Source organism: Grammomys surdaster, unplaced genomic scaffold, assembly GCF_004785775.1.
Source record: "Grammomys surdaster isolate TR1022 unplaced genomic scaffold, NIH_TR_1.0 372, whole genome shotgun sequence".
NCBI lineage: Eukaryota > Metazoa > Chordata > Mammalia > Rodentia > Muridae > Grammomys > Grammomys surdaster.
Window position 1 is genome coordinate 10,433,008 of NW_021604791.1, and position 25,478 is coordinate 10,458,485.

The 25,478-nt window shown below is 41.2% G+C and overlaps 1 protein-coding gene across 2 annotated transcripts in view; it reads left to right on the forward strand.

Moving 5' to 3' along the window:
* Positions 1 to 25,478, forward strand: part of Corin (corin, serine peptidase) — a 200,043-nt gene that overhangs the window by 14,165 nt on the left and 160,400 nt on the right. For both annotated transcript variants that reach the window (XM_028780786.1, XM_028780785.1), the window contains exon 2: positions 20,028 to 20,169. In XM_028780786.1, the coding sequence (XP_028636619.1) occupies positions 20,028 to 20,169 (142 nt within the window). The remainder of the gene's footprint in view (positions 1 to 20,027; positions 20,170 to 25,478) is intronic.

Sequence of the window (25,478 nt, forward strand, 5' to 3'; positions counted from 1 at the left end):
GTGTGTATGTGTGTATGTATGTATATGTGTGTATGTGTGTATGTATGTATATGTGTGTATATGCATGTGTATGTATGTATGTGTGTGTGTGTGTATGTGTGTGTGTGTACACATGCATACATGAGGCAGCCACAAGTCAATTTCAGTTGCCTTAGTTAATTACTTTGGCTATGGACCCTCCTTTCTCCACTTCAGTGCTGGGATTACATACCATGACCCTGCTTTTACCAGGTCTTGGGAGTCAAACTCAGGTCCTCATCTTGTGTGGTGGGTACTTTACTGACAACCATTTCCCTAGTTCCTAAAAAAGTATTTTTAAGACTAAAGCCTGCTAATTTAAAAAAGTACTGCTATGAGAATCGCTAAGTTTCGAGTGTCAATCTATGAACGTTATTGATGAGGTCAACACAAAGTGCTGGAGGGCTATCATCTGGAGGGCCTCGTCTCCCTGGCAGGCCATCCTCTGGAGGGCCTCGTCTTCCTGGCAGGCCATCCTATGGAAGGCCTCGTCTCCCTGGCAGGCCATCCTATGGAAGGCCTTGTCTCCCTGGGGCTGTTGGACCCTCTGTCGGATTCTAGTTCGGTGTACCTAGGTCAAAATCCATAGTGCACTGAGTCCTGGGTGCTGCCGAGGAATATCCGACCTTCAGGAGGAGCTCAGGGTGACACCTCTATATGGAGGGAGACAACATTTGCTGGGAAAAACCCACCATGGCCTTTCTGCTCAGTGACACAATACTCCCATCAGCAAGCTCAACTGTCACTGGGGAATTTAGGAGTGCACTGCTGGTCCTGTAGCTTTCTTCCACTTTGTGTATCCAACTCTGAGGTCTAAAAAAGATGAAAACCTGGAGCTCCCCACATTTCAGCTAAAAATACCTCTTTCGCCACAGGCCAGTTGGGTTCTCAGATTTCCCAGCTGGAGTGACACGGGCCTACCCCAGTGGAAAGTCTATAAGCAGAAAATACCAGGTTAAAAATAGTTCTCGGGAGACCCTGACAAGGCCCTCACACCCGGCTGCCCACTCGGGATCATCAGTGCCAGGGATAGAGTGGGGGAAGGGAGGGGCTGTCCAAGGCCACAGTGGCAGAAGGGTGCTCGCTTCACTCATTTGCTCTGCCTAGTGGGGAAGGCTCCCTTGCTCCCTTGACCTGGCTTCTGTGGTCACACCCTAGTTTTGATGAATATGGCCCTGGTGACTCTTATTCTGCTTTCTGTGTAGCACTGAAACTGAGCCTCCCAATCTGTTTAAAACTAAAAGAGAGGATCAGACTCTACCCCAAGCTCCTGGGGAAGAAATGGCTTCTTTCAGGGCTGGCAGCATGAAGAAGGGGTGCAAATCTTGCTTAGCATATAGAAGGCCTACTTCAGTCCTACACTGAAAAAAAAAAGGAACAGGAAAAAGAAGACCTCTCCTGGGGAAGTTACCTCCTCCCAGTGAAGAAAATAAAATATATGGGCTATTTAAAAATATTGATAATTAATTAAAAATGAAAACAAACATGTATGCATATGTAGATGGATAGATGGCTTGATTGCTTGTTTTTTGACATAGGCTATCACTAAGCAGCCCAGGCTAGTTTTGAACTCTATACCCACCACCTTCTGGCTCCGAAGTAAAAGGATATGCCACTCACCTGGCGTATCTCGTTTTTATTTAGCGAGAGAGGGTTCCCTTGGAAAGTGTGTTGTCCTCTCACTTACATTTCTAAAACACACAAAGAAGCAACAAAAGTATGTCCAAATAACTGCCCCCACCCCCACCCCCAACCTTTGGACACTTTTGGGATCTTTTGACATCCCGTTTTGTCCTATCCTGTCCTGGATGGGAGTCACCCTTGTCCAGGATGCTCATACAGAACAACCTTCTCGTGTGGTCGTCAGTAGCTTTCATTAGTTATCAGCTGTCTTGGTTCTGTCGAGCTTGTATTTGCACAACCCTTACTTTCCTTAATCCTGGTCCCAAAGAGCACACGTTGTATTGCCAGCAGTGCAGATGTGCCGAAGCCAAGTGAGCATGCGCATCTTTTAAGGGAAACAGTCTACGGTGTTTTGTTTATTTTTGCTTTTCTTTTTAAGGCAGGGTTTCACTGTGTAGCCCTGCCTGTCCTGGAATTCACACTGTAGGCCAGGCTGGCCTCCAACTCAGATTTGCTTCTACCTCCTGAGTGTGCTGGGATTAAAGGCATGTGCCACGACTGCCCTGATGTTTTGGGGTTTTATAAGAAAAGAAAAAGTCATTTGCTGAAGTTGCTACAAAAAAGAATGAGAACAAATCTGTCCCATAGAAACTGATTAATGAGGAAAAAAATTTGAGGGGGGCGGTTTGCTGTCAGATTGCTACTACAAAGTATTATGTCAGCAGCCACAGTGCATATGCGATTGTGCTTAGTCAATGTTCTAGATGCATTAACCCTGGGTCTGTATGGGCTCATAGGGAGCTGCACTCTTAGGAGGTGTGGCCTTGTTGGAATAGGTGTGGTCTTGTTGGAGGACGTGTGTCACTGAGGGGAGGGCTTTGATGTCTCAGAAGCTCAAGACCAGGCCCAGTGGTTCACTGTCTCTCCTGCTGCCTATGGCGTAAGACGTAGAACTCTTAGCTACCTGTTCAGCACCATGCTTGCTTGTGTGCTACCCACCATGATGATAATGGACGAACCTCTGATCCGTAAGCCAACCCCAGTGAAATGTTTTCCTTTATAAAAGTTGAATGGTCATGGTGTCCCTTCACAGCAATAGAAATCCTAACTAGGACACACAGATAAGGAAACTACCTGAGGTGTCAAATCTTCTCCTTTGGCTCTTCTACCTTCTCTGACTCCATCCTGACTCTCAGCATAGTGTCTGCACAGGAGAGTCTCTCATCAGGGTCACTATGGAGCAAGGAGCACAGAGAGGCAGGAGGGAAGTAGAAACTTCTTATTTTTACATTTTAATAATACAAAGCTCACAGTGATGCTTTGGGGTAGGGAATTTGTAGACAAGAATAAGGGAAACAAGAATAGGAAGATAGAGAGAAAGTTTTGAAACATGACTTGAAGCTGTTGTCTCCCTCTTTGACCCGCTCCTGAGATACACGTCCACTCCATTAAGAATTAATGAATGCTGAACATCTGCTGTAGTCCTGGTACCAGCAGCATAAAACATTAGACATCCAACACATACAAACACACACCCCTACTAACTCAAAGCACTTCAGAAACATGGCTGTAAATGAATTATTTCTGTTCCCGTTAGCTTCCAAATGAACGAGACTCAGAGTGTGATTTATTTATTCAGCCTTTGCACAATTACTGGGGAATTAGTTTTAATCTATTTTTCCAACACTAGACTGTCTACTTTCCCAGCTGTGCTCCCCAAATACTTGCTGTTTGAGTCTTCCCAGGTTATTTCTGCTCCATCAATCTGGTGTGTGTGTGTGTGTGTGTGTGTGTGTGTGTTCACTCATGTGCTCCTGGTCTAATGTAGACTTCCTGTTCTCTCTGTCTTCTCCCTCTTTCCTCCTTTCTTCTTCTTCTCTCTCCTTCTCTCCTTGTGGTCCTTATCTGTGACTCCAAGCCCAGCAACTGAAACTCAGCCTTTCCTATTCTCCCCAATAATTGGCTGTGGCCATTTCTATTTAACCGATAGCTTTAGATTGGGAGGCAAGATTTATATGGCATCACTTGGTTTATAAGAGGACTGCTCATCCAGGGCAACCAGATCTTGGGGGCCAGTACTTAGCATTTGAACACATAGCAGCACCAGACCAACCCCCAACACATGGCAAGATGCAGTTCTTGTAGTTCTATTTCTTTTTCATGAGTTTTTAAGAGGAATAAAAAGGTATAACATGGATCGTGTTTTAAGGATTTCAATACTTTCATTGTGTTTTACTACTCCTCACCCATTTCTGAACAATGTAGTTTGGAATTTGTTTGGTGAGCAGAGCAAGATGAGACACAAGGTATAAGAGCATAGAGGTTGCAGACCATACCCCATAGAGCATGACTACTATGGTAGGATGGTAACTCCAGGGAATAAAGATTATGTGGATAGACTGTTGGTTGGGCTAAGGTGATCCATGTTCAAGTAGAATTAGAGAAACATTACATTTGTGGGCATCCAGTAGCATTTGGGAACATGCAGAAGATTAACATGGCGTTCACCTGGACTATAGGGAGGAATGAGACAGATTAGGGACAGGGTGGATGATTAGCCAAATAATCAAATAGGAGAACAATCCAGATCTCACACTCTCAGAGAAAAGCGTTTAAAATATAGAGGCACAACACTGCCTGGTGGCACAAAATTAGAAATGGAGAAATGAGGGTAATGTGAAGAGACATACATAACTAAACTTAGATGGTAATTGTATCAGCTGCTCTGTGTAGACACACTTAATGTGCCCAGGAGAGGAAGGAGGAAAGATATATTTTTCAAAGTCTTGACTCTGTCTAGGACCCTCCTCCTAAGGTTCCAATCCCTGGCAAAATAGCACATTGAACTTTGGACCAAGTGTTCAGTACAGGAGTCTGGAAGTGAGATGAGAATTTCATATGCGATCCATATATACATATATGATATGTGTATGTACGAAGCCAATGTATAACATGGATACATGTGTAGTATGCATACATTTATATAGCATGTGTATGTGTGGAGGGCAAACACTATATGAAACTTTCAACTCTAATTCTATGTACTGAGAGAAAATGGCAACCAGAACATTCCAAGAGAGAAGGAAATGCCTTGTCAGTTCAATGGGATGTTTCTAAAACATGAATTTGTTCAAGTTCCATGAAGAAAGAAGAGATTGAGGCAAATATAAGATTCTAAAACCTTTGCTTGAAGAACACAGGGATACTTCCAGAGTGGAGTGGGCATGTCTGGGGGGCATGGAAGTAAGCTTGAATGGATCCCCAGGGGCCAAACAGATGACAGGTTGAACATGGAAAGGAATAATGATATTAACATATCACAAACCATTGAATAAGATGGATTTCCTGAGTGTGTGTGTGTATGTGTGTGTGTGTGTGTGTGTGTAGGGGTTGTTTGTTTTGACACAGTGTCTCCTGTATCCCATAAAGTACTATGTAACCAAAGGTGATCTTGAACTTCTAATCCTCCTACCTCCATTGGTCAAATTCTGGGATTCCATGTGTGTATCATCATGCTGGGCTTATTCAATGCAGGGTTTGAACCTAGTCTTTTGTGTGCTAGGCAAGCACTCTGCCCATTAAGCAACCCCATGTTGAATGAACAGGAAACCATGAATCTGCTTTTACTTAAAATAATAATAAAAAACCAGAAAATTTAAAGGGAAGGTATATTAACAATGATCAAAGCTCTTTGCTATGAATGTCTTTTAGTAACACTAGAAGAGGTAATAGTGTTAAAATTGAGAGACTTGTTTCACACACTCTTATGTAGTTGATATGATGATTTTTATCAATAAAAGTGGGCAAACTGATAAAAAAGCAATGGGAATATAATATCACTGTAATATTTCTTCTAAAGATGTCAAAATTTAACATGAAACAATAACTGGGGAATATTCTAGAGAATTACTGATTAGTAATTGCAAAGTGTTAAATTCATGGAAATGGGACTGAAGAATGAATAAGACAGAAAAAAAAACCATGAAAACTATGTATTGTCATAATTATAAAGTTGCCCTTTTTGGTTTGTGATGTACCATTGGAGCTACCAGAGAATCCTGAATGGGGCCTGGGGATCAGATGGCAGACATACGTGAGTGTAATTTTTTGGCTTTGATGGCCATATTTTGGTCATCTGGAGGATGAGTCATGGCTGTAAGAACTATCTATTAGTAAGTTACAAAAGCATGGGACATCTAGGAAGCAGTTGAGTATCAAGTTACTTGAGTAAGAAATTCTCCACACTTTAAAAATCACTTTCCTCCAAACGTATAGGCATTTCAATTTCTTTTAAAAGGAGAAAAAGACATTTTTGCTTTCACTATCTTTTTTCACTGTTGTTGTTAACTTGTGTATACACATGAAAAACTTTACAGCTATGGAAATCATTTTTTTCCTTAGTAAGAAATTTAGTATAATGCTAACAGTCAAGCTGATTTGGTAATTATAAAATGATATTTTAAAAATACTTTAGTTGAAAATAGGATTATTTATTATAGTTAACAACCATAACTTTTAATTGTATATTTCTTTCAGAGTTTAAAAGTTGATAGATCAAGACAAGTATTAAACATTAAAAGAAAGTAATTACATTAGCTTAGCCTGCCTTGATTTTGACCTGAGGGTTGGCCTTTGTGTAGGCAAATTTGGTATATTCGTCATATTAAACATATTTATAAACATTTATCATTTCTATGTTTTGTTTTGCCTTAAAATACAGACAACTTTAGCACTGGTAATAAAACTGAGACAGTTGAAAGATGGTACATATTCTTTGTGAAATATATTATCATCTGAAAATTGTTTCATTGTTAAAATTACCAACTCCGAAGAAAATGTTGGAACAAAATTGAAAACTATGACTGATGGATCTCTGGGAAATGTACACTTGAGTCCCTTCCATCACCAACATTTTATAATTTTAAGAGTTGTTATGTAATTCTTCACACTGTGGATATTCTGGCCACAAAAGTCAAACATTTATTACCACTTAATATCATAAGCATGAATTAACATATTAAGAAATAAAACTGCCAATGGAAAGAAGTTGGTATGTTCAATTATTTGTCTAAGCCTGTGTTACGTGTAGCTTTTGCTACTTTGCCTAAGCTCCAGAACAGACCAAGCTACCAGCCCCTGTTCTGAGAATATTGGATCCACTGAGAATATTGGAAAATGCTGACACCCACAGTTGTTCAATTTCAACTTGCCTTTTTGGCACAATTGCTGGGTGCTACTTATCTCCTGCCTGGAGAAGTATATCCTTATTGATACTCTTAGCTCCCCATCTTCCACCTGCCCTCAACTTTAGTTGCTCAGTTACATTTAGTCCCAGCTCAACATCCCCACTGTCGTCCTGTAGAAGTGGTCTGTGGCCACTTTGCCCAAGATCTCACATGGCTGCTTGGCTTTTAATTCTCCCTCCCTCTCTCCTGTGTCTGCCTCTTCATACAGGGACCTGGAAGTCCTGTCTATTCCTTTTGCCCAACAATTGGCCCATGGCTTCTTTACAGATAGAACAAGAACCAATTGGGGAACAGGACCTTAGCATCAGAACCATCCCTATAAGGCTGAAATAGTTCTGAGATTCATTTAGAAGTACCAGTAAGGAAGTATTCATTGATACTTTTTGCCAAAGTATTTTAAATATTAGCTGTTTTTCTCTTCTAGTTGAACTGGACATTTTATTAAAAAGTAGAAGTCAGTTTTTCTAAATTATTTTTCACATTATAAATCTTTTACTCCATACTTTTTTTTCTTTGACAGAGTCCTAGGCTAGGCTGGTCTCAAACTCATGACAATTCTACTACCTCAGCATTGTGAGTGCTAGGATTACAGGCATGTCCATTACACTTGGCCTTGTACTTCATCTCTACAGCATTTATTAGATGGATATTTAGGTCACTGATGGCTGTTTTTCTCCCCAGCCATACTGCCTTTGGTGGGAATAGGGGCTTTGAAACTTGCTTCCACAGTTTGACATTTTCTTGTGCGTTTTGCAGTTTTTATTGTGAACTCAGTTTGTGTGTGTGAAGAGGGTTCTTATGTATATGCAGAATAGCTCTCTTTTGCTTCTGACAGGCACCTTGAAGGTTTTCATCAGTCTGATGGTTCTACTGGAAAAGAGGAGGGAAGGGACTCGAGATGACAGAGATACTCATAGCTATATATATATATATATATATAGCATTTATATTGCATTGGCATATATATATATATATATATATATATATATATATATATATATATATAGCATTTCCTTAAGCCCCTGTGAGAGGAGATTGCTTTCCTGATTTTAGGGTTGTGGCAACACTTTCAAGCCAAGCTACCTTCAATTGCCTATGAGGTAATTAGGAGATGTTTTCCATATTTGATAGGACTCTGTTGATTGTGAGTTTTAGAACCCTCTTAGAATTGGCTCCATCAGAGAAGAAGACTTACGTGGGTGATCTAGTACTTCATAGATCCTAAGGGCAAGAAGTAGGCAGACATCAGAAGGAACTAGAACTTGGAAAGAGCAGGCTAGTAAGAACTGAGAGACAAGAATAAACTCAGCTGTGGGTACCAGCATTTCCAAGAGAGAAGTGTGCCTCTGCTGGTCACTTCCAGGTGAGGATGTTACAAAAATCCACGTGCTGATGGGGTGCACCAGATCATTCCTCTTCTCTCACCACCTCCCTTATTTGGTGGACTCTGGTCTCCTCCCATATCCTCCACTGACTCCTTCTCCTGCCTTTGCACCTTTGATGGATGGTTCCTTATGTTGGGCTATGTAGTGCCCATCAAGGGGATGGCGTCCTAGGCATTTTCAGGGCTCCAGCCCACTCTTTAATTTGTTCCTTCCTGACAGTATTTCACGTAGGTTCTGTATTCTCTGCCATGTTTTCTGCCTTTCTTTTCTTCTTGGCCATCTCTTCTTTTTCTTTCTCTTCCAAACTTCCTTCTGTGAGGTTTTCCATAGAGAGAAATATGAAGTCATTGGAATAAAAGTCTACCAAAGGCCTTCATTTTCAAATAAATCATATCTCTTATTAGTCTCCTGATCTGCTAATTTTTACTAGGAAGGTATGATCCTGTAAAGTCTACATATAACCAATATTTGGACTCAGTCTCTTAAGGACTGCCCAGTTCCCTTTCAATATGCTTCATTTTTTGCTGCATCTTTCTTTATTCCTAATTTCATGCATATACTATCTTACTAAGGAGACACATGTGCAATAGGAATGGACTTACCTATAAGAACCATGCCACCTCAAAAGTATTGCTCAGGAACTTTATGCTGATTATTTAGCTTTCCAATATATCCATAGTTTCATTAGTCATGTGGCATAGTTGTACACTCTTTTAGACACCTTCTGATTTTTCTTGTGTTGGACACAAGAAATGATGATGATGATGATAATAATAATAATAATAATAATAATAAAATAATCTACTTCTGAGAAATTTCTCAGACTCTTGACCACTTAGGGGCAGTAAATACATTTGTTCACTGGCATCATACCCTTTCTAATCAAGCCATGCCTTATTATCTATTAACTACATAAAGTTTTTTTGTCTTTCTAGTCTTACCAGTCTTACTAGAGTTGAGGATAACTCTTTTCTATATCTGCTTATTCTGACCTTCAGGATTGTGTTTTTTCTTTCTTGCTTTTTTGCTCAATTGGTCAATCTTCAACTTTAAGGGAATATATCTCTTTTTCTATCCAGTCAGCTTTCTGAGCATCAGCCAAGCATGTTTTTCAAATCACCTAGCTCTCCCTTGACTTCTGAAGATAAGCAGACCTTGCAAAAACTGAGTGGTCACCCCAGGCATATTCAGTTGACTGTTGGGCCTTTGCATTAAAAAAAAAAAAGTTCTACTGAGTTGTTTTTCTACTTTACTCCTGGAAGACAGAGGGCACACGATGATTTCAATTATTTTTTATTTTGAAAATACTGTATATCTTCCTATATCTGAATCTAAGAATTAGGTCTCTAAAGATGTCAATTTATGTTCGTAAATCATTTGATTACGGAATCCAGTGGCCTTAGGTGCAGAAGACGGAAGATGTCTGGAATTTGTGGACAAGTCCTATGGTTTTGAGGTGCTGGTCGCTCTGTCGTTGCTTTCATTCCACAGCCCTGAATGTAGTTTAAAACAACAGAACAGGATTTGGATCTGATTCTTTCTAATACTCATCCTAACACTGCTGATAAACAAAACTCACACTTATATTTTTGAGAGACAAAGAATCCTAGAGACTTTGCATTTTTGGTGTAGCATAGTTTGCCGTGCTCACCCCCAACCCTTGAGAAAGACTTGTTCCCAGCTCAGCATCAAATGAAACAATGGTCCAGCTTTCTCTGGAACCAGCAGTCTACAGAATTCAAAGTGTTACATCTTACACAGAACAGAGCATGCTGGGTACTTGTCCACCAGGGCCGAGAGCCTCAGGTCTTCCCTGTCTAAGCAGCAGTTCATGCATATATGTGTTTCCTCTAGTACCTCTTCTTACTCTTCCACAAGATTCCAAGGCTGATATGGCTGGTCATGTTTTAAAGGACTTAAATTATAATACTCCGTATTAATTAACTGATTTTGACATAAAAGTCTGTTTCTACATGCTGTTTTGAAATGAAGGTGTGCTTGTTAGGTTTTGTTTGTTTGTTTTCTGGTTTTGCCCACTTGATACAAGCTAGGGTCATCTGGGAAGAGGAAACCTCAGTTGATAAAATGGTTCCATAGGATTGGCCTGCTGGCAAGTCTGTGGGGACATTTTCTTGATTAATCATTGGTGTGAGAGAGCCTAGACTACTGGAAGTGGTGCCACCCCTGAGTATATGCTGATATATACATATACACATATGTACATACATATATATGTATACACACATATCGATAGAGATATATAAATATGCAGAGTAAACCATAAAAAAAGTCACTAAGCACCCTTCTTCAATGGCCTCCACTTTAGTAACTGACCTCAGGTTTCAGCTTGTACTCCTACAGTGACTTCCCTTTGAGATGGACTGTATTTGGGACCAGTAAGTCAAATAAATTCTTTCTTCTCCAAGTTGCTTTTTGGTTACAGTGTTTAAACACAGCAGTAGAAATGAAACCAGGACAGAAGGTAAATGACCCATTTCTGTGGAGGGAAAACACATATCCGAAGACCTTAATGTTGGTTAATAGGAGGAGAAGCAAGACTGTGCTGTGGAATGGTCCACATGACCTTTAGCTAAGGGAGCTGGTACCCTTGAGTTTGCATACAGATAATTTATGTTTGTTAGTTACTCTCTGTCTCTGTCTCTGTCTCTGTCTCTGTCTCTGTCTCTCTCTCTCTCTCTCTCTCTCTCTCTCTCTCTCTCTCTCTGTGTGTGTGTGTGTGTGTGAATGTTCCCAGGCATGCCAAATATCTTGAAACGCACAAGAGTCCACACAGGAAAAACTGACCTGCTCAGAAGACAGTGATGTTACTTCCCTTACAAATGCCTCCTTCTGTCACCATTGAGATTCACTGAAATGTATAGACAAGAGTTCCAGTTATCTTGGTGCAAAATGTTGTCTTACTTGTGTCTTTGACTGATTGTTCCCAGTCATTTTAAACTTGCCTGTATTGCTTTGTCCCTGTGTATTGAAGTCACCATGGAGTGGTGATGTTGTTGTCTCCTTAGAGGGAGGCTCTAAAGTAAGTGCCTCAGGGCCAGGGACTATGTCTTCCTCATCCTTGTGTGCCTTGATCACACGAGTACAAAAAAGCCTAGGAATAAACATTCTTGGGATAAGCCAAATTAATACGAACATGTGACAGAGGTATGTTTTATTATGAGGCTCTCAACACACATTTTTGCCTTACTAGAATATCCCTGATATATGGCAAAAGGTGCAATGCATATTAAGTTTGGAATTCATATTCTGTTCTAGGCATTCAGAAAGAAAAAGCCACTTTCTCCAGCACATGTGGTCCCTCCTAGTGCTTTTGCACAGCAGGGTCCCTTTCAGCAGGTGGGGTCGGGAGGTTAACCACTCCACATCTGTTTATGCTTTCCTCTGCATCAAAATGCCCGAGATGGGTTGTCGTGGAGCAAAAAATCCATTTGGTCGTGTATGTTCTCCTTGATTGTTTTCAGCTGTACAAATTCAATATTTTAGATGTCTAGTCCTATTGCCAGTCTCTTCCCATCTGTAAGTCACAGGGAATCCAGCGACAGAGAATGTGTGAGTCAATTAAATCTCTCCAGTTTGTACAAATTCCGTAGAGTCCATTTGGTTATTTGCAAAAAGAGTTGTTTCCTTTTACTGTATACCCACCCAGCTTCTTTAGCTGTGTATTACCATAATCAGGATGCAAAATTTAAAGCATTTTTTTAAACAATTAAAAGGCAAATATTTAACTTCCCAAGGAATGGATAGTCTAACCTTTCTTTTGTTTTCCTTTCTCCACCTCTATTGTTTTAAAAATTCACATAAAAATAAATAAATAAAAAAGGAAAGATAGAACAAGAGAGAAACAGATCTTTAAAACTCTCCATAAAGAAAGAATTCTGGTATTGTATCTGTCCTCAAGGAAAAATTTCATTACCTTTAAGCTGTGTTTCCCATGAAATGACAACATTGAAATATTTGAGATTGAGGGCAAAGTCATCTTGAGGAAGGATTGTTCCTGTCTCCCCCCTCCTCCTTCTCAGGATAAGGGGGAAGGGTCTTTTGTATGTTTGTAACTATTATGGAAATATGATTGTCCCATCTTGCTCTGAAGAAAGCAGGGCACAAGGATTATCTTGTTGCCTCTGAAGAATAAATATGATAACTTTTTTTCCTAGGGAAATGAATGGAGCAGATTCCTTCTCAGCTGCTTGAAACAGGGAGAAATCGGGTCTCCAAACTTCAAGAACTTGTACAAAGAAGAACAAACAAAACAAAACAAAACAAAAAACAAACAATACAAAACAAAACAAAAAACCCAACCTTTTTGTTTTCTTCACCAATTTCATTGAATTTTTTTTCACATTTGTGGTGGTATCAAGGCATTTAATTTTTGGTTTCTAATTTACAGATATAGGCATATGGTTAGGGTAAAGGGAAGGCTTTATAAGGCCACCTAAACTTCCAGTGATTGAGACAATTACATAAGTCGTCTCTGAAACATTCCAATCAGTTCTCTCATAGCTCAGACTTGAGCTGAGCAATGCCATCTTGAAAACAGGGACACGGATGTGACAAACTGTCTGCATTATCGGATAATTATTATCTCCTGTCTCCTGGACAGAGAAAACACTGTGTTACACAGTCTTGAGCTTGAACATCCATCCATTCTTGGATGTGTGAGTAAGTGTCTTGGGAGAGGACTGTCTGGTGCTGTTGTAATTTTCAAAGGAGAAGCTGTGGGCAGGGTTGGCTTGAAGAACCATGTGTTCTGGTGTGAACTCGGTAATTTCATTTTGAGAAAGGGCATGGAGTTGTTTGAACCTCATATGTTTCAATTAAATGCCAGAAAATGGGATGAAAAGACTTACTGAAAACCAGATGCTCATTCTCCATGCCTCTCGGGACATTCAAAACAAACATCACAACAAAAGACACTTGAGTCTAGTGAAACTCGCTGATGCATGATTTGGGAGAGTTTTGTTTGCTGGTACAGTAGAAGCGAATGTGGAAAGTTGACAGATGGTTGGTTTGAGAAGTTGGTTTGAGAAGACCTACATTATTGATCTCTTATTCAGCAAATCTACTTTTCATTCATGTGAGGGACACTTTCATGGCTGATTGAGAACAGTGTGGTGTATGCAGCTAACACCGACAACTATTCATTTTAAGTTTGGGGTAGCAATTGTTGATTCTTGGTACACACTGAGTGGAGATAGAATGAAGAGACTCCATCCCTATTTAGTACTGAAAGAAAAAGTCAAAGCACAGTTGGGGCTGGTGTTTGGGCAGGAGAATGTTCCAGCCTGAGAGTCTGTTGGGAGCTTAGTATCTGCACCACTGAGCCTGTGAATATGTTGATCTGTGATACTATCCCCATAGAGTTTCCACGAGCATCTGTGTCCTGTGGAGACCACAGGAGTAGGAGTGACTTCCAGTCCTTGCAGCAGGTTACCTGCTTTGGTAAACCAGCAGAGCACAAACACATTTGTAGCTCTTCATTTCCCTCCCTCAAGAACCACAGGACCAAGTTTCTCTCAACCAAAAGTAGCCTTGATTTTGTATGACTTTTAAACTGTGATTGATATCGTGACCCAGTCGTCTGTGGTGACGTCATTTTATCCTGCCATAATTTTAAAGACGAGCTCAGCTTCTCATTGTGTTTTACGAACACCTTTTTTTTCAAAGTTAATTAGGTGCTACAATAACTTTTAAAGCAATGAATAACTTTAATCCACCGGATGGCTATCAGAATTAGGGTAACCCTCTAGCAAGGAATAGTTGGACACTTCAAACTCTCAGACTCTTGGACTAACTGTTCTGTCTGTATCATTGCATAGCGGGATTAGGCATACAGTGATTTTGGTATTAATATTTAATGGCACCATGGTATAGAGACACATTTGGCAGGTTGAATTAACATGCACACCACACAGAGCCTGGTGACTGAAATGGTTTACAAGGTTACCTAATGTCTGGTGCTAGTGCAAACGAATCATACACGAGGCAGTGCAATTGGAACATCTGCTCATATGATGCTGTAGCACAGGACAGAGCATACCTCATCTCTTTGTAAATGGTACCTGAAGGTGAATACTATTTCTTAATAACTGATTAGAGGCTAAGGATGGCATTTCCTTTGTGGCGCCTTGGAACGATCAGAGAATGCGTTGTGTTTTTTAAAAATTAGGTTGTTGATTTGTTAAATATGAACTTGAACCCCCTGTTTCTTTTTAAAAAATATTTATTATTTTAATTATGTCCATGTATGGGGATACAGAGCATCTGCACATGAATGTAGGTGCTTGAGGAGGCCAGAAGTGTTGAATCCCCAGAGCTGAAGGTACAGGACGTTGTGGGAGAGTGGAGTCACACTCTGCTCTTCACTGTGGATCCATCTCTCAGGGCTCCCTGTTCTATTTTAACTTTTACTACTTACTGTCTTAGTTACTTTTCTACTGCATGTATCCCATTGAGTGTGCAATTATTATTTGGGAATAGGGCAAGGATGCTTATTTCAATACAGTATTCCTTTGAATGACAGCTATGTTTTTAGGATGTGAAAGCTTATAAAATCGTCAGACCAAGGGCCTTAATAAATCAACAGAACTGTTAGGCAATTTTTTTTTTTGGCCTATGACTACTATGAGAAGAAGAAGAAGAAGAGGAGGAGGAGGAGGAGGAGGTGGAGGAGGAGGAAGGGAGGGGAAGGGGAAGGAGAAGAAGAAGAGGAGGAGGAGGAAGATGAGGAGAAAGAGGGGTGAGGGGAGGGGGAGGGGAAGGAGGGGGTTGAACATGTTAATATAGTTTTCACTGCAGAGACTTTGAATGATTCTGGAATAGTCCATGGAGGGAATCTCTAGGGATACATTATTTTGAAAGAAGTTGTTTGCATAACTGCAGAATAATTTTGTTTGGGTGATTTAATTTACTCATTTATTTGAGTAAATTATTTGAGCGGTTGGAGTGGGATATAGGCTTGAGAATTAATAAAGTGAGCAGAGACTGAAGCTTGCTCCCCATCCTGTCACTTTTAGTGTGTGTGTGTGTGTGTGTGTGTGTGTGCAGGTGGAGGGCCCAGGTTAATATCAGGAGTCACCCTCCAGTGCTTTCCACTTTCTTCATTGAGGCAAAGTCTCTCAAGTGAAAGCCAGAGCTTGTCAATACAGCTAGTCTTACTGACCTACTTACTTTAGGCATCCCCTGTCTCTGTCTTCCAAGGCTGGAATTATAGGCAAGCCATCAAACCCACCCAGCAGTTCTCCAGATCTTGGGGAATCTAGAGTCAGGCCTTTGTGCTTGCTATTTCCTTGGAAAGACTTAATTAAACTTTTGGGTTTGGTTAACAGCTGGCAATGGCAGATGAAGTGATGGAGGAAGGAGGGCAGGAGGGAAAGGAGGGAGGTGAGAGATGGGGAGGGGAGAGAAAGGGTTAAAATGTAAGACTTCTGAACGAAGCTAGCAGGACTTGGAGCAGAGGTGGAAGGGTCAGTCCTAGGTGAGGGGCAGCTTCTCTGTGATAAGAGAACTAGGGCACAGAAATGAACAGGTCTGTAGGCTTAGATTTAGGAAAGTGGGGGTAAGCTCCATACGATAGTCTTGCTTTTTCTGTCAAATGGAAATTGTAGTAGGTTCTCTTCAGAACACCAGAGCAGAAGAGTTTGAGAAGGGAGTTTTGAAGCCACCAGTCAAGTAGTTCTGTCGGATGAGTCACAGCAACAACTCACCATGCAGATGGAGGGAGAGAGAGAGAGAGAGAGAGAGAGAGAGAGAGAGAGAGAGAGAGAGGAGTTATGGTCTCCTGATGTTGGCTTTAAAAGATTGGTGGCAGTCTGCTTTCTATTGCTGAGATAAACACTGTGGCCAATAGAAACTTGAGAGGAAATTTTTTAAAAAATTTGCATCAACTTACTCCCCATGCATTGCTCAGCTTGCTCTCTTATGCCACCCTGGACCACTTGCCCAGACTTCCCCTACTAGGTTTGGTCTTTCTCTGTCAATTAGCAACAACAACAACAACAACAACAACAACAACAAAACAACAACAACAGCAAAGACCAGCAACAATAAAATGCCCTACAGGCTTCCCTACAGAATGGAACCTCAATAAAACCTTTCCTTCCATTTGATTCTAACTCATGTCAAGTTGATAAAAATCTAACCATGGCAGTGAGGGGGTGGGGAACCCAGAGGAGCAAGGATGTTCAGAGCACCAGAGTGGGTTTTGCAGTAGAGGTTCAACCACTTTAAATCAGGTATATGGACACATGGGGAAAAAAAAAGGAGAGTGGAGAAACTGGAAGAAGATTAGAGGGCTTACTGGATAGGTGGTCCCAAAATTAAGAAAATAGCTGTGACAAAGGTGATTGAATTGGGAAGTATAGAGACAAACACTACAGAATTTGAAATATAGAAGACAGGGAGGAGAAGGGCCCCAGTGGAAATAATCTGTCTTAAGAAAGTACTCTTGGTAAGGAGAGTCTACTATTATATGCTACAAAAGCAAACACGACGGCTTATTACTTGGATGTTGTTCTTAAGATATAAGAAGCAAGTTTTCCCCAATGAGATTAGGAAAATATCAGAACGGATTGCTTTATTATATATATACAGTTCTGACTAGATGCCTGCCTGAGCTCATCACGTAGTCTCAAGGAGGTTCACTTCTGGTAGATGAGGAAGTTCAGTTCTGGAAGATGAACATCCCCTGAGAGGATGCTGCTCAAAGTCTCCTGAAAGCTTAGGAGTTGTCTTCGCAGCTGCTTCACAGTTGCTGTGATGGGTATTCTTGGTTGTCAAATTGACTACATGTGGAGTCAACGAAAACTCACGGGCCTGGGTACACCCAGAAGAGAGTTTTCCTTAAGTCATCTGTAATGGGAAGATTCACCTTTCATCTGGATCTTTTGAGGTGAAAAGAACCACATTCAATGTGGACCACACTTTCTGCTGTTAGCCTATATCAAAGGTGTGGAGGAAGGAAGGATTTGCTTTTTGCCTACTGGCAAGTTTATTCTCCCACTGGCATTAGTACTCACTTCTTTGGGATTTTGGCATATACTGAAGACCAGCTGAGGTATCTGGCTGTGTGGACCAAATAAACACTGGATTCTTGGTCCTTCCATTGGTAAACAGCCAGTTTCGGACTCGCTCATCACGTGTCTATGTTCTATCAGTTCTATTCCTCTAGAAAACCCTGAATAATACAGGTCTACATTGCATAGTGTTGAGAAGAACTTTACAGACCTGTAACTGACAAAGCATTTCTAGGCACAGTGTTCAAGAGCCAAAAGTATGTGCAGAAAACCATGTGACCGAGAAGACAGCGCTGAAACACTGAGTTGCTCTAAGTAGTTTTCCCTTCTTTTACTTAAGAAAGAAAAGAAAAAAATGTAAAGGAATTGATTTCCTAGCCATTGGTAACAGTATATAGGCTAATCAGGAGTTTAGTTTCTGAAGGTTACACACTTATAGATATGCATATTTATGGGATTCTAGAACTCCTTGCCTCTGACTCTTCCCTTGTGAGTATTGAATGTGTTTTTCTGGGCTTGGCTACAGCATTCTGGACAGCCAGGAGCTACTGTAGATAACTTGAGACAGGTATCCCTAAAATAGTTTCAAGGCCATCTTACTAAAGAGGTGGTTTCTGTCATTGCAGGGGAGGAGTTAGAGGCAGTTCATGACCCTTTACCTCTCTGGATGTATTTTCCCCTCAAACACGCTTTTTTCAGGGCTACTTTTCTTACAATTATGTTGGTTGAAGCATACTCTCTTTGCAGTCCTTTCTCAGGAAACCATATTCCTATCCTTGAGTTTCCATGGCAATGTATCTTCTACAAGGCATGAGCTTTGGAGAGATCACTGGTTTGAAGTCATCATTAGACTTAATGGATAGTCATTCAATACTTAATTGAATTCATTGATCCTGTTACTGTCTCTGTTGGCCTTCAGTACCATCAGATGAATGGGACTGTTGCCTACAAGCCTGATGGGTGTTCTCCTGTCCAATGACAGAGCTGTGATTCAGGAGCTGTCACAGACCTCCTATTTTATCACGCCATCACTCTATCTGCCTGAGAACAAACTGTAGACTGATTAGATGAACCCACCTTGGCTGGTGCCTTGAACCAGGTGCAGTGGAAATGCGTCAGTAGATACAGAAGCCTAATAAATGAAGCCCTCCTTTAGCTGACATCACATGTTCTCTCAAACAGTGTCTTTTACGGAGAATTCTTAAGGTTACTGAAGACACCATTGCTTTCTGTAGCGAGCACTTCTTGTTTTATGCCTCAGAAGAACCTGTCAGATTTGCCAGTTCATTTCTTTTGCATGTCATGGAAATGAGGAAGGGCCAGCCAGAACATGGTAACAATACTACAGGACCAGTCTATTGGAGTAATCTTGATAATCAAAAGGTTTTATGCAGACCCGTTCTTTTATTGAGAGTTACTTATTTATTACAGAGGAAGAGTACTAGCTCTGTGTAGCAGGTTCATAAGGAGAAATGGCTGGTATTGGAGTTGTTAGAACAGTAGAGTTTCTGTAAATATACAGAAAGCAGGAAAGAATTAGTTTGGAAGTAGGAAAAGAGAAATAATTTTTGAGTTTAGACTGCTCACCACCCAGAACAGAATCTTCACAATATAACAAGAAACGAAGTCCAGTTCTAAAGGATGGTATTCCAAAAGACCACAGAGATTAACATACATGTGCCAAAGCTGTCAGAAGTGGAAGACTGGGGTTCAAGGATCGGGAGCTATGCTTGCCCTGGGTACTAGGGCAGCAGCCTGTCGTAACTTGGAACACTCTTAGTAGCATCTCAGGCTTCTGCTGAGACAGTCCCTGCCTTCATCTACTCGTTTATAATAAACAAATTCCCAGACAGGAGCTTGAACTTTGCACAATGTAAAGCATTTGCTGACAAGAACATTTGAGCCATCACTGTGGTCTCTCGCACTCTCTCATGGATAGACTGTGGGAGAGTGGTGAGCAGCAGGGCACACCCTCTGAGTGGCTCTGTGTCACTGACACCCATGACAGTTTCTCCCTGTTGTACTGGTTAGTAGATATGTGGTCAGTAATCCTTAACCTTATAGAGCTGTTACTGCCTACAATTTGTTTTATCTGTGTGTGTGTGTGTGTGTGTGTGTGTGTGTTCCCGTGCGTGCATGCACAGACTTGGGTTGGGACTGAGACAAGTAAGAATGAAGTCTAGTTAGAGTCCTCTCTCTAGCTACTCATCAGGATTTGATCACTGTGTCAAACAGCCCTGAGTTGTTTACATCTGGCTCAGGGGTGGTTCTTGCCATGGTAATTCATAACGTTTGGAGTACTGCTAATCTGATAAATGCTCCCTAAGAAAAACAAGCTGAAATATCATTAAAAGTTTATCTAACAAAAAAAAAATTCAGAGTATATAGCAGAAAAGTAAGAAGGAAGGTTGGTAGAGTGATTGCCTTACATGGGGGGAAGAGGAGGAAGGAGAAGAAGAAAAGTGGGAGGAAGGGGAAGAGAAAAAGAAATAGGAAGGGGGAGGAAGAGGAAGAAGAGGAGGATTTGTTTATATATGCAGTTATTTGCTTGCTTTGTATATTACTTTTTTTTGACTACTTTATTTCATGCCCTCAAGTACACAATGTCTAACAGCTTAGGAATAGTGCTCTCCTGAGAGGACAGTTGTAATTTAAGATGTCATGGCAGCCACAGAGTCTCTGTGTGATATTAAACCATGTTTCATTTCTCTCTCTCCCATCAGGTCTTGAGAGTGGACAGTAGTGTGGGCGAGGGCTGTCCTCAGAAGCTGGTGACTGCTAATTTGCTGCGCTTCCTCCTGCTGGTGCTCATCCCCTGCATCTGCGCCCTCGTCGTGCTGCTGGCCATCCTGCTGTCCTTCGTGGGTGGGTGATGCTGTGCTGACTTTTTTTTTTTAAATCTTTAAGTGTTTTTCACAGTCCAGTCATTATCTCCCTCCTGATCTGCCCTCTGACAGTTCCTCATCCCACTCCTCCTCCCTCATCTCTAAGAGGATGTCCTTACACCCCCAACCTACCCCTGCCAGACCTCCCGATTCCATGGGGCCTCAAGTCTCTCAAGGGTTAGGTGCTTCTTCTCTCATATACACATCCAGCAGTCCTCTGTTGTGTATGTGTCAGAGGCCTCAGACCAGCTAGTAAATGCTGCCTGATTGGTGGCTCAGTGTCTGAGAGATCTCAGGGGTCCAGGTTTGTTGAGACTGCTGGTCTTCCTATAGGGTTGCCTTCCTCCTCAGCTTCTTCCAGGCTTTCCCTAATTCAACACAGGGGTCCCCAACTTCAGACCATTGGTTGGGTGTAAGTATCTGCTTTTGTCTCAGTCATCTGATTGTTGGGCCTCTCAGAGGGCCCCCATGCTAGGCTCCTGTCTGTAAGTACATCATAGCATCAGTAATAGTGTCAGGCTTGGAGCCTCTCCATGAGACGGGTCCCAATTTGGTCCAGTCACTAGACCTGTGATGCCATCCTTAAAGGAAGTCAATATTAAAATTAACTGGGTGAGGATGTGGCTTATACTCCACTCCAACATTCTAGGTCCTAAAGTGTCAAATCAATGAGTGGATATTCAGCCATGTGGCCACACAACTTGCTATTGCTATTAATGCCAGTGATGGCTATAATAAAAACAATGTTTGAGGTGAGCACCATGACAACCGTGAGGCAGCTAGACCAGTCATTTTCTGTAGATACTCACAGCTGCAAGGAAAGGATCTCACATAGGACACACATGCTGAAGATAAGTTTATAAAGGGATTTGACACAGTATACCTAGGGAAGTTAATATCACCTGACCCTTTGCAGTGAGATGACTAGGAATCCAGGTCTCTGGCAGGAGCAAGTGCAGTAGCCAAGTGATCCCATCACCTCAGAGTTGGGCATTAGAAATGGAGTTCAAAACAATGACAGCATTGGAATGTACAGGAAGATGGATATAGCCCACACGTCAGAAGATCGTGTCTGCCATAGTGAGGGGTCGAGCATTTGAGTATGTCTGTCTTTGGTTTTCAGAGCTTTGAGGAAGAAGACCAAGACCACACTAAGTCAGCTTCAGCTTTGACTTTGAAAATCAAGGTCTTCAATACACACTCTAAATGTTACACATCAAATTTTAGCCAGGAAGACACCAGCAATTAAGTGATATGTGCTAAGAGTTCATTTGTTCACATGCTGCCATCTCAGTTTAATGAACAACAGAATAAGCTAGAAGAGCAGTCTCTCAGGAAACCCGACAGCTTGTTACAACTGCTGCCCACTAATATAACTCGGGCTCCTGTAGACACATGTGATCAAATGAGACAGGAAACAAACAGCAAGATAGTGATGATCAAATGCCATCACTAAAGATATAAAAATTGGAATTTCATCAAAGCAGCCCATTGTTGTTTCAAAAATTGGCTTAGAAAAGTCATGAATTTAGAATTGACAGTTCTAGTAAATATGAAATGTCTGTCTAGTTGTGTGCATTTAGGATCGTATGTGATGTTTTTTGGAAAGTAATACTTCCATGTGATATCTTGCTATCCACAGAGGATTTGTTCCAAGGCCTCCCTAAGATACCAAAACCCATAGTAGCTTACATCCCTTCTATGAAATGATGGAGTATTTGTAAACCTTGTGTGTGAATCCTCTGGTGACTTAAAATCACCTTTAGGTCACACATGATTCTTAATAAAAAAAAAAAAAAACGAGTGTAATGGTAGTTGGTCTACTGCTTTGGGAATAATGAGAAGAAAATAGAGTTTGTAGATGTTCAGGGCAGATGAAATTTCTTCACACCCCCCAAATAATGTTCATCTGTGCTTAGTTGGGTCTGTGGATATAGAAGGAGGGTTGTGTTTGTTTGCTATGAGAAAGTTTGACACTCATTGTGATGGGCACTGGGTTATGGTTGGAAGATCTTTCTGAGGAAGAAGAAATCTAACCATGTTTATATTTGCAAATGACGGCAGGGCTGGATACTGGACTTGACAGAAAGAAATAAAGGAAGGGAGGCTGGCTTATGGCTCTGGCTCTGACCCAAATGAAGATTAATGCAAGTTTGAAATAAGGTCTTGGGTACATTAAAATAAGAAGAAATTAGGGTGGGTTGGATTTGAGGGTAAGAGAGGAAAAGAAATAAGGCTGGCTCATAGCTTTCTGGCTTGGGTAGGCAGGTTAGTTGGGGCTAAGTGTTCCAGGAAAGCAGTATGATGCAGGCAGATCAGAACTCATTGGAAGATAAAGTTTGTATATTAGGGGTACCATGAGATAACCAAGTTCATTGGAATCAAAGAATATGCATATATATGCATATGTATACATGTAATTTACTGTCTATTTGTGTGTATTTAGGATCATATGTGATGTTTATTTTATATTTACTAGAACTGTCAATTCTAAAACATATATATATGTATATACATATATATGCACATATATTTTATAAATTTAGTTTTGGCTAATAAATAGAGGAATATGAGAACTCTAACACGGTGTCTTCTTCAGGAAAATATAAAGAGAAATTAAAACAACATATGATATTTGTTCTATGGTTGTCTTTGGAATTTGCTTCCACCCCATTGCCCCATGTCTAGGTCTGAGGCATCAGCAGGGATGCTGAGATGGAGCATGGCTACCCTGAAAGATGAGGGAATATCCAGGCACAGCTCAAGAAGCAGGAGCTTGTGAAATTTGAAGAGAAACCATTAAGTAAAAACCATGGACAAAGATCAGATAAAGAAGAATGGTCAAGAGGAGATAGGAGAAGGATGGCTCGAGAAGAGATGAAGGGATCTGGGAACTTAGAATTTCTCAGATGCTGAGGGAGGGGAGACAGGTGGTCAGAGAGTGACCAAGTAGGAAGAGGACAGGAGAGGGGCTGTGTCCAGGAGGTTGACCAGTGGTGTATCAGGGGCTGTTCCCTCTATAATCAGCTGTGTCCAGCTTCAGGCTAAGGCCAGTCCACAACACTGAGCCTTGTTACTGCCATGTCCTTCCGAGTTCAACTCCCAATAGATTTGTCCACTCACCCTTCTCCAGAGCCCCTCTGTGTGGCTGCTGTGTTTGGATTTTGTTCCAGATTCATAGTTTTCATCTCTGGGAACATTTGTCTCCTATGAGCGTCCTAGCTCACACCGCCATCACTGTTAGAACTCTCTTTCTCATCATACTATGAATCACTTACATATGCAGAAGGATATCTCCTTTCCTTCAAGGCCCCATGCTCATATAAAGTTAGGCATATGGTTACAAGCCTGTATGCTTAGTGACAGCTGAACAGAGCGCAGGAGAGGGTGCTACTGAAGCAGGGATTTGGCGTGTTTTGTTGTTTAGTTTTTTTAAACTTTATTTATAGTAGTTCTCTGGGAATTGTATATAATCTATTTTAATCATATCCATTCCTCGCAACTCCGCTCAGATCCACCTCACCTTCCCTACCCATCTAAATTTCTCTCTTCCTTTCTTTTCTTCAACTCCAGTTTGTGTTGTCCCTATATTCTTAGATCTGTGGCTTTCCACTGAGCTTGTCTGATTTATCAGGAACTGTAATCTTAAAGAAAGCCCATTGCCCTTTTCACAGCAGATGCCAGTTGCTAAGAACTCCTTAGCTATATGTGGGGCTTTATGCCCGTGTCCTCCTTGCCTCCCAGGGCCGAGATTTGGTCTGACTTGAACTTGCATAGGTTTTGTGCATGCTGCCACAGTGCTGTGAGTTCATATGTGCAGTCTCCCTGTTGGCTTACAGTCACCCGCCATTTTTGGCTCTTGTGATCTTTCTGCCCACTCTTCTACAATGACCCTTTAGAATGTGAATCAACGCAGCGTACTTTTGGATGGCTGAAAAAGATCCCATTGTATGGCTATTACAGGAAGTTTGTCCGTTGATCAATAGAAGACCATCTGAATTACTTTCAGCTTTGGGCCTCCACAACTTCTGTTCTCCTGCTATGTATTCATGTATAAGTTCTTGTGTCTACACATAGTTTCATGTCTTGTAGGCAGACACCAGCAGGAGAAGTTTGCATGCTCATGGGCAGCTTTGAGGAGTCTATTACTTTGTATCCACCCCTAAATTACGTCCTGCTTGTACATTGGAAACTTTTCCAAAGTAGGAGTCTCATGACACATCTTCCGAAGCATTTTTCTATGCGCTGCACAGCACGATTTCTTAGTGAAGCAAGATCTTGCCCCATGCCCATTTTTGTATTGTATAACTGAGATGCATGCTGTTGTAATGAGCACCAGAGCTACTTTATATCTTCGCTGCCAAACTCTCATTAAACCCTGCTTACTTTAGAGACATTCGAATTGTTGGGGCAGATGACTCCACACTCTCCCATCTCTTGCCGGTGCTCATGTGTTGACAAGGACTGTTCAGGGATCCTGGTGTCCAGGTTGTACTATCTGTCTCCAGCCTTTCCCATCCCTATCTGGCTTGTTCGAGGGTGGTAAATGGACTTCTGAAGAGGAGAGCTGAGTTTGGTACCCAGTGTATTCGGGCAGTAGGTTATGAAGGAGCAGCAGCATGCTCACATAGCACTCACAGGAGCTGCCAAGGTGAAGCTTTTAAGAAGCTTGACTTGTCCATATGGACTCCAAGATGTGGATGTAAAATAAAGATTCGGGCTTCTGAAACAAACTGAAGTGTAAGAGGGTTCATTGTATCTGAGATTTTACTTCCTTGGTGATCACACTATCCTGATGGGCTGGACAGCATAGAAGGAAGGGTATAACTAGGCACTGGGACATCTGGGGTTGCCATTGTAGCCCTTCGTTTCTTGGCTACATGGAAGATGGGAAACCTTTGTTTCACAAATTTCTTTTAAAAATCAAATGAAATATCTGCACAAGTGTTTTTAGAAGTGATAAAGTTCATGAGGAAGTCAAAGGATTTCTTATTTATGAGTAATTACTTGGAATAATTATTTCAACGGCTTTACTGCAGTAAATCAGTAGGTGGCTGACGTGTGTCTGTCTTATTTTAACTCTAAGAACTGAAAGGATAGTATCATGACCCATGATCACAGTAACCTTGAAGTCCCTAATTCCACAGTTTCCCAGCCAGCATATCCTATCACCCATGAAGTACTTAGAAGGAAATAAAACTTACTGTTGAGCATGCAATATGATGATCAGGTTTATATGACTTTTATGGTTAGGTTTAAGACTTATTTTTGAGAGATTAATTCATTTTT